Source organism: Lethenteron reissneri, chromosome 2 (assembly GCF_015708825.2).
Source record: "Lethenteron reissneri isolate LAM-NWPU_2019-01 chromosome 2, ASM1570882v1, whole genome shotgun sequence".
NCBI classification, from domain to species: Eukaryota; Metazoa; Chordata; class Hyperoartia; order Petromyzontiformes; family Petromyzontidae; genus Lethenteron; species Lethenteron reissneri.
This window is the reverse complement of record NC_083780.1, coordinates 6,757,882-6,779,196: the sequence shown is the minus strand read 5'-3', so window position 1 is coordinate 6,779,196 and position 21,315 is coordinate 6,757,882. Positions and strand designations below refer to the sequence as shown.

General features: G+C 47.2%; 1 protein-coding gene across 1 annotated transcript in view; it reads right to left on the bottom strand.

The window, feature by feature from the left end:
- Window positions 1-17,977, bottom strand: part of LOC133342007 (low-density lipoprotein receptor-related protein 6-like) — a 93,506-nt gene extending 75,529 nt beyond the window's left edge. Inside the window, exon 1 of the mRNA XM_061550872.1 lies at window positions 17,704-17,977. Within this exon, the coding sequence (XP_061406856.1) occupies window positions 17,704-17,797 (94 nt within the window). The 5' untranslated portion in view covers window positions 17,798-17,977. The remainder of the gene's footprint in view (window positions 1-17,703) is intronic.
- Between the last annotated feature and the right edge of the window lie 3,338 nt (window positions 17,978-21,315).

Genomic DNA, 21,315 nt, shown 5'->3' with positions numbered 1-21,315 from the left:
GCAAGCCTTTCTCAGAAACGCGCGCGTGTGCGTGCGTGCGTGCGTGTGCGTGTGTGCGTGTGCGTGTGTGCGAGACTCAAATTTGCTCGCGAGTGCAGCTGTTGTGGGTCATGCGGACAGGCTGGGTGAGAGGGGTGTGGGGAGGGCGAGAGAAATGTGCACTTTGTGAAACCATCACAAGCGTCCTCATTAGCCGAACTTAACCTCAACACCGCGGCCCAGCTTCCATTTTTGGATCAACTCTCCAGGTTAGAACGCTAAACCGTGTACCGCTTTTAGCGGCTAAAACCGCGGGGCAATAGCATTTTTCTCTTTTAAAAGTCCTTCCCCAATACTTCGCCAGACTTGAAAATCCGCGGACGAATCCGACAAAGCACGCAAACCGCAACAGCGAGCCGCGAGCGTCAGTCCCGCACGATGTTTACGTTGGGCATCTGCTAGTCGGCTTCTGCCCGCGGCGCGTGTTTGTTTGCGTGCGCCTATTAACTCCACAACAGCGGGCTTCTGCCGCTCATCCGTCAGTGCGGAAGGGAGGAGGAGGTGGTGGTGGTGGTGGTGGAGGGAAGGAGAGCATGTTCACTGCGGCAGCCATGACAAGCGAGCCATAACAAACAAAAACAGAACTATAAACCACGAGCAGCAGCAGCAGCAGCCCGCCGCACACTCCATCACATCCGCCCCCAGCGCAAACAGCAACAGGCGCGAGTTTATTAAAGGAGCGAGCCTCCTCGCGAAAAGCCAAAGCAAATGAATCCTCTAATTCGTCGGGCAGATCGCGAACGATAACAGCGTCTGGGTTTCGATTTAAAGCTTTCGTGACTGCAGGGATTCATCTTCTTGGTTTTTTCGGTAAAGTCAAGTAGAAAGAAATTAATAAAATAATAAAAATAAAACATAATAAAACAATATAAATACGTAGAAAGAAATTAATAAAATAATAAAAATAAAACATAATAAAATATATATTATATTACTTTTTTATTTATATTATATTCTTTTATTCTGTTTTATTTTTATTATTTTATTAATTTCTTTCTACGTGCCTTTACCGAAAGAACCAAGAAGAAGCGTCTGGGTTGTTGACTGGCCGACTTGAGCGGCGATTCCCACGGCGAGAAACTAGCCCGACCCATCTCCCGCGACCACCTCCGATTAACACGGCTGGCTACGCGGGGTGCGACAAGAGGTTTAATGTGGGTACGTGCAAGAGCACTGGGGAAACTTTGGATTTGCCGACCCAGCAATGGCCTCCTAGCGCTGGGCCAGGAGCGAACACTCGAGGGGCACCGGGAAGCTGTCCCCGCGCTGCTCTGTGGCAGAGGTCGCAAACGGGTTTTGATTCCTTACCCGTACCCGGCTGCACCAGGGTCGCAAATGGGTACCCGTACCCGGCCAGGCACGGGTACCCGTTCCCGGCCAGGCACGGGTAGCCGTTCCCTACCCGTACCCTACCCTAAATGAGTGACAAACGGTTACTCACCAGTGACTCACGGCCTACCCGTACCCGGCCGCACCAGGGTCGCAAACGGCTACCCGTACCCGTACCCGGCCGGGTACGGGTAGCCGGGTATCGGGTAGGGTACGGGTATCGGGTACCCGGTTGCGACCTCTGCTTTGTGAGACTTGGCCCCGGCTCCCGCTTCGTTCCTGCCATCCCTCCCTACCCCCACATCTCCCCGCTGGTGGGTAGGGGGAGCCGGTGGGGGGGGGTTAAGACAGCGGCCTTGAAAAAGTTGGTGTTCGTCAACAATGAATGCGGTAAGTCCATGGTTAGTTTAAGACTTTTTCAGTCCCGAGGATTTAAAACACGGTCGTCACTTCTCCGCGAGTGGCCTCCAAACCTGGGTGGGGCAGGGAGCCAAATCTCCCCTCCCTCCCCACTTCTCTAAGCCCTACCGCGCCGACCTCAAGATTTTGTTCACGGAACTTCTGACCACCCACCCCCCTCTCCGCGCCTTTTTGTTCTGTGATCGATGCTCGTTACCGGGCTCGAGTTGAGTTGACATAAAAACTGTAAAAAAAAAAAAGAATACACCAACACGTCTGGCAAGCTGAAATATACGTGATCGGCACGTATCTTATTTAATCGCCGACCAGTTCGGATCAACAAGTAGAGAAGCGGGCTCTAAAGTTTTTCTCGGGATCTGAAATCCACTTTATTCTTCTTGGTTCTTTCGGTAAAGTCACGTAGAAGGGAAATAATAAAATAATAAAAATAAAACATAATAAAATAATTCTCACGACGTTTCGGCCACAACGCAAGCAGCCGTCCTCAGGTGAAGAACAGGTCTGTCGGAAAGACAGCGTCTGAAATTTCAGACGTTATGGCCGAAACGTCGTGAGAATGATTTTATTATGTTTTATTTTTATTATTTCCACGTGACTTTACCGAAAGAACCAAGAAGATGAATCCCTGCAGTCACGAAAGCTTTAAATCGAAATGAAAATCCACTGTTAGGGTTTTGCTGTGGGAACGTGGACTCTTAATTAGTTTTTGCCGTTGCGACGGCGTCTGTGTACGTCCGTGTACGTCATCAAAACGGAACCGGAAGAAAGCCTATAATAAAACAACTTTATAACGTAAGGCCACGCGGGAGGGCGTGCGGCAGTTTGGCGCTAGCTGTCGTAGAGTGCGGCGGTCACGTCGCCACGGTTCGCCGCGCCGAGCGCAACGCCTTTCAAATCGACGGCGCGACTACGCCTCTTCGAAATCAAATGAACGCTGAACCAGTCGCGCGTTCACGCGATTCGGCGGTGAACGTGAGACCCGCGCCCTGCAACTTGCAGTCATCTCCAAATGGGAAAGGGTTAAAAGCTTGGCCTGGCATAAGCTCCTTGTCCTTCCCGCTGGCCGTGGAAACGAGGCACAAGCCACAACGGCCGAGTTCCCAGTTTCCCACCGCCTTGCGCAATTCCCACTCGGCCACAGCTTTTGTGGGTGGGGGGGGACACACACACACACCAACGATGACAAAAGGAGGGAACAAGATGCCTGTGAGGACATCCACCGAGGATGTAGGGGCATGCTCTTTGGTTCTTTCGGTAAAGTCACGTAGGTAGAAAATAAAATTAAAATAAATCACGACGTTTCGGGCGCAACACGAGCGTCCGTCAACAGGTGGGACGCCTGTTTTGTGCCCGAAACGTAGTGATTTATTTTTAAATCCTTTATATTAAGTTCGCTTGCTTGCTTGCGTGCTTGCTTGCTTACGACCGTGCAAATCTTTCAGTCGTTTTTTAACCCACTTCCCGTGATCCAATTGAGCTGACATTTTGCACACAGACTCGTTGTGCGAGACAATTAATGTTCGTGAAAAATTTTTCCCAAAATTTTACACTGTTTAGGGAAAACAAATTAAATATTTAATTACCAATTGCTTAAAAACTGGCAGACAATCATCTGACCCATAGGTGGCAGCCATCTTAAGCCAGAGGACGAGAGGACTCTAGCCGCCACGCATATAGAGGATTTATAGTGAAAAACTTTGTTTTTACGGGTTATACTTATTATTTTCTACCCACGTGACTTTACCGAAAGAACCAAAGAGTATGGATTTTTGCAGTCACGAAAGCTTCAAATCAAGATTGATGCAGGGGAATTGAATTATAGTTGATGTAAGGCTCTGCGTGGATTGTTGCGTTGCGAGACAGTGAGGGACGGAGACAACTCGGTGTGGCCTTAATCCAGCAGCGAATAGATCGTGGCTGATGATTATTAAAACATGCAATATTGTGGATGTTAGAAACTGGAATATAAGCCATGTTCCAGATCACATTTCAAATGCAATAATTAAGCAGTGACGACTAAATTGTTAAAATATTCCACAATGGCCCATTGTCTTCAATGTTTATCCATCTATCCTTGCAAGTGAGACATCGTCTGCACGACAACCTTTTTTAAATCCTTTATATTAAGTTCGCTTGCTTGCTTACGACCGTGCAAATCTTTCGGTCGTTTTTTAACCCACTTCCAGTGATCCAATCGAGCTGACATTTTGCACACAGACTCGCTGTGCGTGACAATGAATGTTCGTGAAATTTTTTTTCCGAAATTTTACACTTTTTAGGACAAAAATATTATATTTAATTACCAATTGCTTAATGGTGCAATGCAATCATCTGACCCATAGGTGGCAGCCATCTCAAGCCAGAGGACGAGAGGACTCTATCCGCCACGCATATAAAGGATTTATAGTGAAAAACTTTGTTTTTACGGGTTATACTTATATCGGAGAGAACATTGCCCCGGTCACATTATGACGAGGTCAAATTAAGACGAAATGTGCGAGCATCGTGAAATCACCTGAGAATCGAGTTCTGATATCTTCGTAAACCGATGTTTCAATCTCACCTTGTCGATAAGCAAGAGGAAAAAATAAAACCCACAATTGTTTCGAACTTGGGGTGCGCACCTTCCTTCGAACAATGCTCAGCGCATTCAGTTTCTACTTTTAGAAACGTTCTCACTCCCCTCCGCCAAGCCCGGTTGCCATCGGCTGGCTGGCTACTCTTCTCACAAGACAATGGAACTACTCGATTCCATATTTTTGGTTCTTTCGGTAAAGTCACGTAGAAGGGATGTAATAAAGTAATACAAATATAAAACAGTATTATTTTATATTCTTAGGTTTTTTCGGTAAAGTCACGGAGGTAAAAAATCTAAATTTAATAAAAGTAAAATAAAAATCAAGTAATTACATCAATCGTGCTGTGACGGTTCCACCTGAAGACGGAAGCTTGTGTTGCCTCCGAAACGTCGTGATTTTTATTCTATATTTATTTTACTTTTATTAATTTTGATTTTTTACCTATGTGGCTTTACCGAAAAAACCTAATAATATGAATACTTGCAGTCACGAAAGCTTCAAATCTAGAATTATTATTTTATTATATCCCTTCTACGTGACTTTACCGAAAGAACCAAGAATATGAATCCCTGCAGTCACGAAAGCTTTAAATCAAAATTGTACTCGATTCCAGTCGCAAACTCAAAACCTCCCATCAATTACGTTTTTTGACAGTTTGGGGGGGCCGGGGGAGGGAGGTAGGGATGGTGGGGACCCCTTGCCCCCCTTTCAGCGAAGGATTGTGGGGCGCCGAGTTAAATTGAAAATCCAGGGCACCACGGCGCAGTCGCCGATCATCTACTAAACTATTCGTCTCTTTTGAGGAGGCCTTAACTTAAAAAGGTGGTGGAAATGTCCATTGGCAAATGATGCGTTTGAGAAATCTTAAAAACACGCAGCACCGTGACCAACGTTGCAGTTATTGCACATTAGGCCTTGTTCCGACCTAACCCCCGACGGGCACGCTTGGCGACATCAAAATACACCGCAGGCTCTTAACCCCCGTGTCAAAACCGACGAGAGAGTCGAGGAGCAGGAGTGAGAACGAGACGGTCTGCACTCACCCCGTTCGTTGCGTCAATCGCTCTTTGAGCCTGGCTGCAGAGTCATTTTCAAATGTGTAATTTCACTCTTGAGAATGATGTCAAAGGGGTTATATTTAAGTACCTTTTAAGTGGATGGACGTAATCCGGGAATATCCCACAATGGTGGTGAGCCAATTTATTTTATTTGGATTTGGTGAGCCCTTTCAGAGTCAGATGGATGACATTGGCTGATGCCGTGGTTAGCACACTGCCCTGTGATTCCAGCGCCTGGGTTCGATACCCAATCACGGATAATATAAAAGGTAACAAACCTACGTTGAGCACCCCCCCCCCCTAAATTTGAGTCAATTCAGCCTTAAATGAGTACCATGTGACGAGTGCAAACAACAGGGGCGGCCACGATTGCGTGATGCGAATGTTACCTTCCTCGCCTGGCTTGCAGGAGGTCGGGGGTTTGATCATGATCCCAACCCTGAGGGCTGTATATTTGGAGTTTGCGTGTCTCTCCCCCCAATGTTTGCGTGGAATCCTTCTCCGGGTCGTCCGGTGTTTTCCCCTCCACATTTAGAAATATGCAGTGAGATTATTTAGACTATTTGGCTGCTATAAATGTCCATGTGATAAGCCACCTCGTTGAGCTATCATTTGTGATAACCAGTTCGCTTCTAGAACACATTCCTCCTGCGGAGGGAGCTGGTAGGAACGTTGGGTTGCTCGGTCAATGGCCAGGGTCAACGGCGGCGTGGTGTATTCCGCAAATATGGCCGACTGTGAGGGCGGGCACAAGCCGGCGTGAGTAGGTTAAACGTTGAGTTGTATAAGGGCACCACGGGGTGACCAGTCCCTCCCCACCCAGCCCCACCCCTCCCACCCCCCACCCAGCCCCACCCTCCCCACCCAGCCCCTCCCCACCCTTCCAACCCAGCCCCTCCCCACCCTCCCCTCTCCACCCAGCCTGACTCCTCCCATTTTTGGATGCACGACGGACGGACACAATAATCCCCTGTGGGCTGGTGGAACCAGGTGGTTCCTACCAGTACAAGCCAATAGCTCAGTGGGCTTTCCCTAGTAAAATCAAATTGTTTAGTTTAATTTGTATACTTAATGAGCGGTTTGCTTACCTTTCCTATATTTTGCACTCCCGCCGTGTTTTTGTATTGTTTGTTGACGTAACGGTCTGACCCCGTGCTCCCGCTGGACATCTGTGAAAAATAGCTTCATAGCTCATCGGATTTCTCCTCTAGCATCGAAAATATTCTCATTCTGAACAGTACTGGGGCGAACAAAGGGTGTGCAAATAGCGCAATGCCGTCCACATCACCCTCTCGTGCGCCTGGTCAACTTGAACAAGTTCTCCCTAACAATACTTAGCTCAAACAGTTGATGAATTGAAAGATGGGGGGGTGGAAGGTGGCGATGTTTGTCTTTGTATTGCTGCGTCTGCATAACCCGTACAAAAAAATGCACCAACTCCACGCCCAGGACATGTACACCGCCGCCGCCGCCACCACCACCTCCGGCTCAGCTTCCCATTACATACGACACATACTTTTACCCAAATACCGTGACGCCATGCAGGCTAAACAAAACGAAAAAAATAACACGGGGGGGGGGAGCGGAGGGGGTGGAGTGGGGGAAAGCATACCTCTCTACCGCCACGCTTTCCGCGCGCGTGCAAAAAAAACTACCGCGTGTGGCTTTAAAAAGTTGCGCGAATTTGCCGGCAAGATTAAGACGTGGCCACGGACGCTAAAAGCGACAGCTGGCCTGGCAAGTACACCGAGTGTGGCTTTGTTTTCTATAGGCCAGCTCTGCGGGATCAAAAGTAATTGCGCCAACACTGTGTTACTGTTCTAACGGGAATGGAAATTCTCGTGGCTACGTACTCCGAGCAAAACCTGAAATGCCTCTTCACCTGTTGGTGGACAAGCGTCAGCGTTTGAGATTTTCCTACCAAGGATAAGCATCGCTGATCGGCCGATAAGTCGATATGGATTTAACGTGGTCATTGCGAAAACCGAGATTTGACCTTTCCTATCGTGGTTTTTGTATCGTTTGCTGTTGCAAAATTCTCACCCGCCCCCACTGGCCACCTGTGAAAGAGCTTTATAGCTCATCGGATTCCTCCTCCAGTAGAAATAAATATTCCTATTCTGAACGTGCATGCGTACACGTGCAAAGAATGCGAGTGCCGCCCCTAAAGGCCTGTTTTCATCCGGCTTGTTTTCTGACATCAAGGCATGCTCAATCAGTAGTTCCTGCAGCACAAGTGTGCCGGAGATGTTCAAGGGGGTTATTGCAAGGCATACAATTAGTTTTTTTTATTACATAACAAACTAAAAAATCCCAATTGCACCACGTTGGGCTTTCATAATCTCATAAAATATTTGGGGTTTTTTTAATCAAAGAAAGCCTCATTGGATGAGTATCGACACTCCTCGTGACAGTTGTCCGGTTCTCTCAAAGAGAGTGACCTGGAAACCAATCGGCTGCGTGCTAAGAAGTTTTGTTGTATTCAACACGAGCGCATTGATCTTACTTGGAGAATGCGCCATTGTCTACAGCAAGGGGTGGGGGTGAACCGAAAGCCTCCGCGACTTCGTTGAATGTCCCCGTGGCCACGAGGCCAAACATTTTAGAAACCCTAACCAAACTACATGTATCCGTTACCGAGAGCATCTTCGCCACACTAATGTCGGGCACTATCGGTGAATGTGTTCGATCTGGCGACACCGCGGATTTTGGCTTCGCCCGCAAAAGTTAAGTCATTAAATCCTTTATATTAAGTTCACTTGCTTGCTTGCTTGCGCGCTTACGACCGTGCAAATCTTTCGGTCGTTTTTTAACCCACTTCCCGTGATCCAATAGAGCTGACATTTTGCACACAGACTCGTTGTGCGTGGCAATGTATTTTCGTGACATTTTTTTCCAAAATTTTACACTCTTTAGGAATTTTTTTTTATATTTAATTACCAATTGCTTAATGGTGGCAGGCAATCATCTGACCCATAGGTGGCAGCCATCTCAAGCCAGAGGACGAGAGGACTCTAGCCGCTCCTTTCAAAGACCAATGTGGGCTGGGTTGTGGCCCATTGAACACGCATATAAAGGATTTATAGTGAAAAACTTTGTTTTTACGGGTTAATTTTTTTTTCACGTTAAGTTATTTTTCACGTTATTAGTGGATAACGCTACGGTCCGTGCTCGTGTGTTGCGTGCCAGAGGCATGCGGACGATTCTATTCAGCCCTCAGTAAGGAAAAGGTTCCCCGCCGGCCACGGTCTATATTCCGACGAACAGATGTGTACAAGTTAAGGCCAGCAAGTCAAATCCTTTGGGGGTCCTCACTTCATGATAGAACGATGCTGCTGCTGCTCCACAAATACAAGTTTTGTTGACGTCAACAATCATTGCCACATGGATTCAGAAGTCAAGTAAAAGCATCTCCCTGTTCCAAGAAACAAAACTATTTACAACAATTGTTTGTTTTACTGGGTAAGGACCACTGAGCCCTGTAGCTCACTTTTAGAAGCGACCTGGCCACAAATGATAGCTCAACTAAGTGGCTTATCACGTGTAGATTTATAGCAGCAGCCAAATACTCTCTGAAATCATGTTTCTAAATGTGGAGGGGTAAACCGGATGACCCAGAGAAAAATCCACACGACAACGGGGGAGAAAACATGCAAACTCCAAATATACAACAGCAGGCGTCAGGGTCGGGATCGAACCCACGACCTCCTGTATACCAGGCGAGGTAGTTAACATCTCCTTGCCACCGTGATGATGATGAGAGAGAGACACGCAAACTCCAAATATACAGCAGCAGGCGTCAGGGTCGGGATTGAACCCACGACCTCCTGTATACCAGGCGAGATAGTTAACATCTCCTAGCCACCATGATGATGAGAGAGAGAGAGAGACGCAAACTACAAATATACAGCAGCAGGCGTCAGGGTCGGGATCGAACCCACGATCTCCTGTATACCAGGCGAGGTAGTTAACATCTCCTTGCAACCGTGATGATGATGAGAGAAAGACACGCAAACTCCAAATATACAGCAGCAGGCGTCAGGGTCGGGATCGAACCCACGACCTCCTGTATACCAGGCGAGGTAGTTAACATCTCCTTGCAACCGTGATGATGATGAGAGAGACACGCAAACTCCAAATATACAGCAGCAGGCGTCAGGGTCGGTATCGAACCCACGACCTCCTGTATACCAGGCGAGGTAGTTAACATCTCCTTGCCACCGTGATGATGATGAGAGAGAGACACGCAAACTCCAAATATACAGCAGCAGGCGTCAGGGTCGGGATCGAACCCACGACCTCCTGTATACCAGGCGAGGTAGTTAACATCTCCTTGCCACCGTGATGATGATGAGAGAGAGACACGCAAACTCCAAATATACAGCAGCAGGCGTCAGGGTTGGGATCGAACCCACGACCTCCTGTATACCAGGCGAGGTAGTCAACATCTCTTTGCCACCGTGATGATGATGAGAGAGAGACACGCAAACTACAAATATACAGCAGCAGGCGTCAGGGTCGGGATCGAACCCATGACCTCCTGTACACCAGGCGAGGTAGTTAATATCTCCTAGCCACCGTGATGATGATGAGAGAGAGACACGCAAACTACAAATATACAGCAGCAGGCGTCAGGGTCGGGATCGAACCCATGACCTCCTGTACACCAGGCGAGGTAGTTAATATCTCCTAGCCACCGTGATGATGATGAGAGAGAGACACGCAAACTACAAATATACAGCAGCAGGCATCAGAGTCGGGATCGAACCCATGACCTCCTGTACACCAGGCGAGGTAGTTAACATCTCCTAGCCACCGTGATGATGAGAGAGAGAGAGACGCAAACTACAAATATACAGCAGCAGGCGTCAGGGTCGGGATCGAACCCACGACCTCCTGTATACCAGGCGAGGCAAAGGAACATCTCGAGAATTGGCGGCGCCAAATCAGGAAGTACATGCGAAGTGACATTGTCTGGCGAATCAGAACATGTGAACTATCCAGTTTCTCGAACTGCATTTGACAATTTGAGAAGTGTAATGGAAACCGTGCGAAGCCACAAAAGATTACTGTCCAGAAAGTAACATACGGTTGGAAATCGGTATGTTATTGGATTATAAAAAGTTAATTATCATTCAGTCTGGGGAGATGATACAATATATCCTATGAAAAATGGAATTGTGTTCCAATGAAGTTGGCATGATCATGATGAAAGTTGGCAAGAGCTCTAAAATCGTGTGCGATATTACATTTTCAATACATCCCTGACTTAATACAAAAACAATAGGTATATGCAGTATACTTAACACCGGCAAAGCCCAAATCAACACACTAACATCATTAAAATTCTCAGGTTGAAAGCATGCAATTGACTTAATGAAAGTTAATTCACCAAAACTTTGTTCATCTATATATGCTGCTATAAAACCGTGTCTTACATCATCAGCGGGGGCAGATTGGAGTTGCGGCAGTTGGCGTGCCAAGCTGTGAAACATGGTGTCCCCGATCTTCACACGCAGGCCTTTCGCGAACAATATCGTGTATATTCACTCCGAAACACCGGTGTGATGAAAATAGCAAGTAGTACTAATCGCATATCTGCATTTCCCATAAATATGCTAAAATTCCTCTTGATATGCAAATTATTTTGTCAAGGCGCTCTTTGCCTCTCCATCCCAGCTTAAATAGACGCTCCAAGCCTGGGGTGTGTCATTCAGACTGTCTTCTCGACAGACCTGTTCTTCACCTGAGGACGGCTGCTTGCGTTGTGGCCGAAACGTCGTGAGAATTATTTTATTATGTTTTATTATTTTATTATTTCCATTCTACGTGACTTTACCGAAAGACCCAAGAAGTTGCATGTTTACGTTACAAGCCTTACTAATTGACCGTGTCGGGTGGTGGCGGGTTTAACGGCGCATTTATATTTACACAATCTAACCCAAAATAAGTATAACCCGTAAAAACAAAGTTTTTCACTATAAATCCTTTATATGAGTGGCGGCTAGAGTCCTCTCGTCCTCTGGCTTGAGATGGCTGCCACCTATGGGTCAGATGATTGTCTGCCAGTATTAAGCAATTGGTAATTAAATATTTAATTTTTTTCCCTAAACAGTGTAAAATTTTGGAAAAAAATTTTCACGAACATTAATTGTCTCGGACAACGAGCCTGTGTGCAAAATGTCAGCTCGATTGGATCACGGGAAGTGGGTTAAAAAACGACCGAAAGATTTGCACGGTCGTAAGCAAGCAAGCAAGCAAGTGAACTTAATATAAGGATTTTAAAAAACCCTCTATTACAGTGCGCCGGGTTAGATTCCTGGCCACAACGTAACGTCAGTGATGAGTGATATCCAAGCCCGTCCTGGGTCGCCCACCTTTTTCCCCAAAACCCACTTGAGTAGCGCAAATTGCCACCAAACGACTCCCATGAAAATTCACCGAGTCCGGAAGGCTTTCATTCAGCTGTGGATTGAAAAAATGGTCTGTGTATTTACTATATTTATATCATTATATGAACAACATTATCTCCAAATGTCAACCGGCTCAAAATGTCATCTTACCAGAAAAGCAATACAACTTTTCCAACCAAAAGTCTCCAGCCAAATATCTGCTTTAAAAAAAAAGGCAAAAAAAAACATTTTCTGTTATGGAGCGCATTAAATAACCGTAATGGAAAATAATTTTCAGTATATCCAGCGAGCCATGGTTTTCCCATTAAAATATTTGCTGTATAGTCTATGTCCTATGTACACTGTGGCACAGTGGGGGTTCATGACAGCGCCACGATCTCAACAAACCTTGGGTTCGATTTCCAGCCGCACACATCGGTGACTAGGAATACGAGTACAACGTCGCGTATCCGACCGTCGTATATCCAACCCGATAACATGAAACTAACCAACATCAAAAGACAAGGGAATTGGCCTTCCTACAGTACCATAGGAACGTGGAATACGCGAATTCACCGCTGGGTTTTGGACCACCGAGGGAGCTGAGCACCGCGAAACCTCTCGTTCGCGAACGTGGATGCAATTATTTAACGGAGTAAAAACATTACGCCTTCACTTCAACTTAACGCACGTTACAATGTCAATTTTGGGGGGTGGGGGTGCGTGCGTTTGCAAAATGCTGAACACAAGCACTGACCCAAAACGGATATAGAGGTGGGGGGTGGGTGGGTTTTTAGTTTTAAAAAAACACAGCTGGCACACAAAAAAGAGGGGGCCCAATCGGAATGCGATGGAAATGGGCGCCGATTAAACTTCGAGGGACTGTGCGAGAACTGGTGTAAACGTGTAAGCTCCAAATACCTTTGACTGCTGTCGTCATTAACACTGCCACACAAGCGAGGGGAAAGTGCTACAAAAGCATACACGAGAGCTTCGCGACAGAACGAATGGTGGGTCGGTCCATCTTTAGTGCGGAATATTAGTCTACACTATGGGAACCTCATTTGCCAGTGAAAATATGATAATTGTTTTTTTACCCTTCCATCTGGCAACAAAACTGACAAATTTTTACAAGGAGTCATGTTTGCGTAGACCGCAATACCTGCAGTCATAATACAAACAAAAGACATAACTCTGATAATGTGCACTGTCCTTGAAGTTGATTTTGGCGTCATCTGGTCCAACCCATGTGAGACTAGGCTCTAGAGGAAAGCTGTCTCGGGTGTGGACCAATCAACTTCAAGGACAGTACACATTATCAGAGTTGTCTTTTGTTTGTATTATGACTGCAGGTATTGCGGTCTATGCAAATATGACTCCTTGTAAAAAGGTGTCAGTTTTGTTGCCAGATAGAAGGGTAAAAAACCAATTATCATATTAGTCTACTCGTAATCTTTACATGCAGCTTAGAGATTTCACGGTGTTTGTTTATGATGACGATTAAGGGATACGTCTAAGATGGTCCGTCTGTTATAAAAGTGAACTTTGGTTCACTCACAAATGAACGCGGTAACAAGTACAGAAATTTGACACGAGGGCTTTCACGACATAATAAAGGTTTTTGGGTCAGATCGCGTAAGTATAAAGGTGTCGTTAACCCATGCCAGAATTCTGGCAAAATCACCCGCTGATGCTGGATGTAATTGCCAGCCAAAAGTCGTACTACTCAAATTATAAATGTTGTAGATTTACTCTCCAACACACCGGTGGGCTGAAGTAGTAACTAATTGGCCACGTTCTGTTTACGTGACAGCCCTAACTAGTTGGCTGTGTCGGGTGGTGGCGGGTTTTAACGACACATTTATATATTTACGCGATCTAACCCAATAAAACCTCTATTATGGATGACAAAAGCAGGATTGTTGTATTTAAAAAATTCCGTTTTCTTCACAAACGCTTGCAATGAATCAAATAGTGCAATTGTTCGCATATTTGTTCACATATTTACGGTGAATAACCAGTTCAAAATGTCAGCTGTTTTGTTTTCACTATCAGCCAGTGATTACAACAACACAACTGGTTGTGACATGAATGGTTGCGATGATGATGATGATACGAACACCCCGTCCAACACTGGTACATATGCGCTATGAGGTGGCATAGTGGCAATATGTTAACTACCTCGCCTGGTGTGCAGGAGGTCGTGGGTTAGATCCCGACCCTGACGCCTGCTGTATATTTTGAGTTTGCATCTCTCATCATCATCATCATGGTGGCTAGGAGATGTTAACTACCTCAGCCGACATTCAGGAGGTCGTGGGTTTGATCCAGACCCTGACACCTGCTGTATATTTGGAGTTTGCGTCTCTCTCTCATCATCATCATGGTGGCTAGGAGATGTTGACTACCTCGCCTGGTATACAGGAGGTCGTGGGTTCGATCCCGACCCTGACGCCTGCTGCTGTATATTTTCAGTTTGAATCCCCGTGGTCAGTTTTTTCCTCCACATTTACAAACGGCATCACGCATTTAGAGCATTTGGCTGCTACACATTTCTGCGTGAACAGCCACTTCGTTGAGCCATCAGTCGCGATGGCCATGTTGCTTCTGGAAGAAAAAAAAAGAGTTTGAGAGCTCAGCGGGGCCTTACCTGGTAAAATAAAACAAATCAGTGCAACTGACAAGACTTTTGGGGGCAGCGGTCGCGTTATGGCAGAATGTGTGTCAGGAGAGGCGACAAATCCTCCGTGTGCTCCATTTAGCAGGGCGATGGAACGATAAAACAGATTCAGGCGTACTGGGGAATGATGCTTTTCTCCCTCCCTTATACTCACCCGCCTCCCAAGTCTATGCACTGCGCTATGACAAACGCACTTGCAGTTGTGAAAAGGAATGTTAAAAAAATTATATTACACTTACCACTCGTGACATTAACACAATGAAGTGACTGTTGCCTGGATAACGAGTTTTTTTGTTCACCGGCCGTGATATAACTGCAACGTTTATTGCGGCACAAACCCCTCTCTCTCTCTATCCGTTCATAAGTACTCGATGAGCTAACAAAAGGGTCACACTCGCATTCATTTCTTTGTTCATGTCTGCACGTACGACACTAAGCTAAAAAACAACAGTGCTTCTGTGTTTGAGAGAAGTGTGAAAATATGGTAACATCGCTTCTCAAATCCAACATTTAAAAGGAACCGCACTTGTAGCCGCGCACAAACACAGATCCAAACTCTCTTACCTGCTTCGAATAATGATCATCAGCCTAAGGGCTGACACTGCGGTCTATAATATTTTGTTACAAGCCACTGTCAAACAATGCCGGGTGTATACACGTTGGGTTTCCAGAGCCCACCTGCATGGTTAGTCTGGTACCATTCGTGGGGCTGCCTCCTCAACATCAGGCACGAACACAACTGGGATTTGTGTGGTGCCTAAATTAAACTGCGGTTCAAGACGGAGAAACACACTCAAGTGGAAGGACATCCATCATTGGACATCGCGTGAGCAAAATAATATCATTATCACGCGCGTTGTGCCAGTTACAAAGTGCATAATAGCCGATTTACTTTAGAAAATAAAATTAACCGACCAAAAACATCCTGATGCGAGTGTGGGGGACAATTTAACCCCATCACAAACATCGATATATTTTTAAATCCTTTATATTAAGTTGGCTTGCTTGCTTAGGACCGTGCAAATCTTTCGGTCGTTTTTTAACCCACTTCCCGTGATCTAATCGAGCTGACATTTTCCACACAGACTCGTTGTGCGTGACAATTAATGCTCGTGAAATTTTTTTTCCAAAATTTTACACTTTTTAGGACAAAAATATTAGATTTAATTACCAATTGCTTAATGGTGCAATGCAATCATCTGACCCATAGGTGGCAGCCATCTCAAGCCAAAGGACGAGAGGACTCTAGCCGCCACGCACATAAAGGATTTATAGTGAAAAACTTTGTTTTTACGGGTTATACTTATAACCCATGCAGAAGTTTTGTAAAGCAGCCTACGATGGTTTATAGTCGTCATGATAATCGACATTTTGCAAAGGCGCATTTCATCCGCAGATGCCACTTCGCGACCGCCATGTATGGGAAATTCGAAAATAAACCACAGAAACTGGCACAGGTCAGAAATTAGGCGAAATTAACGGTGTCAGATCTTCACGACAGAACTTTAAACATCTCTCTAACGGTTTAACAACACGAAGTTATCTTTCGCGACCAATATCATCTATAATAGGTTTTTTGGGGTTAGATCGCGTAAATATAAATGTGTCGTTAAACCCGCCACCACCTGATACAGCCATTAAGTAAAACAGCCTGATGAAGCTAGTTGTAACTACAGGCGAAACGTCGGACTCCGATTGTAAATGTTGTGGGATTTACTCTCCAACACATCGGTGTGCTGTACTAGTATACTACACTATACACTACACTACACACTACTATACACTACACTATACACTACACTGTACACTACATTATACACTACATTATACACTACACTACTATACACTACACTACTATACACTACACTACTATACACTACACTACTATACACTACACTACTATACACTACACTACTATACACTACACTACATTATACACTACACTATACACTACACTACACACTAGTGCTGTACTAGTAACGAATTGGCTACGTTCTGTTTACGTGACAAACCTCACTAATTGGCTGTGGTCGGGTGGTGGTGGGTTTAACGACACATTTATATTTTTACACGATCTAAACCCAAAAACAAATGTACTATGGATCTCTCTAACTATTCCTATTATCTTGTTTATTATTGCTGCTGCTGCAGTAAGCTGAACGCAATCACTCATCTTTTTCCTTTTAAACAAATTGAAATCTTTAAACTTGCAAAACACAGCCGTCCTCGTTACGTTTTAAAGATCCCTGACACAAACAACAACACTTTTGTTCCTTGAACAACCGAGAACAATCTGCGATTTGATTCAAGTTTTGAAGCCACGTTACCATCACCCAGCAAGCCCCGTGGCTGTTACCACCACAGCCAATATTCACACCGAGATACATAAAACATCAGTCAATAAAGAACGTGTCATTTATCTTAACCCTGATCGATAAATTCCTCGCGATTGTCACAACCGTTAAAGTAACACGAGTGTGCGTCATTAATGCGAAAGGGCAAAAGCATAAAGATTACATGCAAGTATTACGTAATTATCATTATCCGAGAAGTGCACTTGCAATTATAGGATGGTATAATATATTGATCATATATGATCAATTTTACATAGTCTATACAACTCACTAATAATAGTTATATTACTGTATAAAAAATATAACTATATTATTATATAACTAGAATATTAATACAGGCAATATTATAGTAATAAATACTATCAATCGCATTGTAATTGTAATACAGTATTAAAATCATTACATTCTATTGCATTAAAAGAAATAGCAATGTAACTGTCCAGTCAATAATATCCACCCATATTTATACAGCAATTACCTTCTAATAACCATTATTATTTGTTGATTTAAAGCTTTCGTGACTGCAGGGATTCATATTCTTGGTTCTTTCGGTAAAGTCACGTAGAAGGGAAACAATAAAATAAGAAAAATATAAAACAATAAAAATTAGTGATAATTTTTTGTGATAATTTTTTTTATTTCCCTTCTACGTGACTTTACCGAAATAACCCAGACTATGAATCATTATTATATTACATTATAAAACCTGACATTCGTGAATCACAATCATCATCTTCACTGCATAAAGCACAGATTTATTTATTCATTATTATTATTGCTGCATTAAGCAAGCAAGCACGGGCCTACCAAAACACGGGCTCGAGCCCCCCGTTCTTGCCTAGCGCCTCTTACCGGCCGAGAGCGACAGGAGGCCGGCCCAGCAGCACACCGCGAGCGGCAGCCTCCTCGGCGTCAGCCTCGGCCACGGTTCGCCCACCGCACTCATCGCCTCAGCGTAGACTCCCTCACCGCTCGCGGGTTCGCGAGGCCACCATGCTCACGGTAGAACCAAACGCAGAGGCCCACGGCTGTCGCTTCGCAATTTATATTGAACTGGGTGGGGGGTGGTGGTTTTTGAGGAGAAAAAGTTTGTGAGTCGCGCTTGCTCCGCTCGTTGAGCTTGGCACCCCCCACAGCGTCATCCCGCCCCCCCCGCCCCTACACCGCCCCCCCACCCCTACACCGCCCCCCCCACCCACACACCGCCCCCACCCCCACACCGCCCCCACCCCTACACCACCCACACACCGCCCCCACCCACACACCGCCCCCCCACCCCTACACCGCCCCCCCCACCCCTACACCGCCCCCCCCACCCCTACACCGCCCCCACCTTACACCGCCCCCACCCCTACACCACCCCACCCACACACCACCCCCACCCACACACCGCCCCCACCCCTCATACACCCCCCCTACACACCGCCCCCCCCATCCACACACCGCCCCCACCCACACACCGCCCCCCCCACCCACACACCGCCCCCACCCCCACACCGCCGCCCCCCCCCCACCCCTACACCGCCCCCACCTTACACCGCCCCACCCACACACCGCCCCCCCCCCACCCACACACCGCCCCCTCACCCACACACCGCCCCCACCCACACACCGCCCCCACCCCCACCCCTACACCGCCCCCCCACCCACACACCGCCCCCCCCACCCACACACCGCCCCCACCCACACACCGCCCCCACCCCCCACCCCTACAACCGCTCCCACCCCTACACCGCCCCCACCCACACACCGCCCCCCCACCACACACCGCCCCCACCCACACACCGCCCCCACCCCGCCCCCACCCCGCCCCCGCCCCCACCCCCGCCCCCACCCCACACACCCGCCCCCACCCCGCCCCCACCCACACACCAACCACAAACTCCCCTAACATCACCCCCACCCCTACACCGCCCCTCCACACCACCAACTCCTCCTACACCACCCCCCCACCACCACCCCTCCACCACCCACCACCAACTCCCCCCCCCCCACACCACCCCCCTCCCACCACCAACTCCCCCCACAACACCACAACTCCCCCCACCACATCACCACCAACACCCCCCCCACATCACCCCCCACCACACCACATCACCACCAATCCCACCCCGCACCATGCCCCCCACACTACCATTAATCCCCCTCCACCACCCCTCACCACACCCCCCCACCACCACACCACCACACACCACACCACCCCCCCACCACCCCCACACCACCACGCCACCACCCCCCCACCACCCCCCCCCACCACCACCCCACCACCATACCACCACCCCACATCACCACCACTCCACCCACCACACCACCACTCCACCCCCCCACACCACCACCCCACCACACCCCACCACCAATCCCCACACCACCCCCCCACCACCCCCCCACCACCACACCACCACCCCCCCACCACCCCCCACCACCCCCCCCACCACCACACCACCACCATACCACCCCCCACCACCATACCACCACCCCCCCACCACCCCTCCACCACTACACCACTACCCCCACCACACACCACCACCAATCGCCCCCCCCCCCCCACATCACCCCCCACCACCTCCCACCCCACCACCACCCACATTAACAAGTCTGCAAGCCCTCCCACCCCGCGGAGGGATACCACACGGGAGAGGGAGAAAAGCGGCGCGCGCAACGTTACAGTATTTATTCGTTTTTTGGTCGCAACTGAAAAATTAGTTCCGTCTAAAAAAAAATCGCGTGTGGTTTAACTTGCAAGCAATTTATTAAAATACGTTGCGAGCGAAAAGCGAAAAGGTTTTGCTTCAGGCGAGGAGGAGGAGGGAGGTTGTGGATGGGATTATTTTCTGCGTGAAGCTCGATTTCCCGTAGAGCACGCGCGCGCGCCGCGTTTGTTTTGGGTGCACCCGATTGGTCAATGGGGCGCAACCAATCAGCGGCGGCGAGGACGAGGGGGGGGGGATTCGATGAATAAATATAATCGACGGGGGGAGGGGGGGTCCATCATCTGACGTCACTCGTCAGTCAACTCATTCCCAAAAATCTGTGAATAAGTATAACCCGTAAAAACAAAGTTTTTCACTCTAAATCCTTTATATGCGTGGCGGCTAGAGTCCTCTCGTCCTCTGGCATGAGATGGCTGCCATCTATGGGTCAGATGATTGTTTGCCAGTATTAAGCAATTGGTAATTAAATATTTAATTTGTTTTCCCTAAACAGTGTAAAATTTTGGAAATCTTTTTTCACGAAAATTAATTGTCTCGCACAACGAGTGTGTGCAAAATGTCAGCTCGATTGGATCACGGGAAGTGGGTTAAAAAACGACCGAAAGATTTGCACGGTCGTAAGCAAGCAAGCAAGCACGCAAGCAAGCAAGCGAACTTAATATAACGGATTTAAAATCGAGGGCATTCGAAATTCTAGATTTGAAGATTTCGTGACTGCAAGGATTCATACGTTTTTTCGGTAAAGTCACGTAGGAAAAAAATAAATAATAAAAATAAAGAATGAACATAATAGAATTAATAATAGAAATAAAATATCGATTTAAATAATAATAATAGTACAATTTGTAACGCGCGCAAATTTGCAGACGTAGTGGCCGCAACTCAGAGGCGCGGAGCCAAGCTCAGAGTCGCTCAAAAGCACGTGATTGTAGAGGTGAGTTTTTTAAGTGTCTCTTGAAGGAGGCGATTGAGGTGATGCTGCGAATGTGCAGAGGGATATCGTTCCAGACTGTTGGGGCTGCCACCGAGAAGCGGCGCGTAGACACGGTGACCATCCTGGATCTTGGTATTGAGAGGAGGTCGTGAGTCGCGCTGCGCAGGCATCTGCCGTGTGCTGAGCTGCAAGTTGTCAGTAATGAAGAAAGATACGGCGGGCAGGCGGATATGAAGGCATTGTGACAGAGGCAGGCGGTCTTGTATGTGACCCTACTGGCAATGGGGAGCCAGTTGAGAGCGCGGAGACGAGCTAGTGAGTCGAGGCGGGGATGAGTGTGGGCAATGACGACGCGTGCCAGGAGGTTATTTTGTAGTCTTTGAAGCTTCCTTAGGTTGCCAGCGGAGGTCCGGACAAGGACGGAGTTACAATAGTCAAGGCGAGACCCAACTATGCAACATGCCAAAGTGTTGGCAATTTCAGTAGAGATGAGAGGACGTATGTGTCTAAGAGCCTTCAGGTGAAAGTTACATGAGCTGATGATATGGTTGGTTTGACGGTCGAAGGATAAAGTTGAATCTAGGATGACACCGAGGTAGCTGAAGTGGTTGGTGAACTTGATGCTATGACCGAAGATGTGTATGTGTGTGGGGAGTGCTGCTGAATTGAGACGTTGCTTGGTACCTAACATGATGGCCACTGACTTTTTCGGATTAAGGGCTAGGTTGTGTGCAGTGAACCATTGGTGCACGGCGGTGGTACATTCCGAGAGCCTCTCGAATCCAGATGCATTGCTAGAATCGATGGCGGTGAATAGAA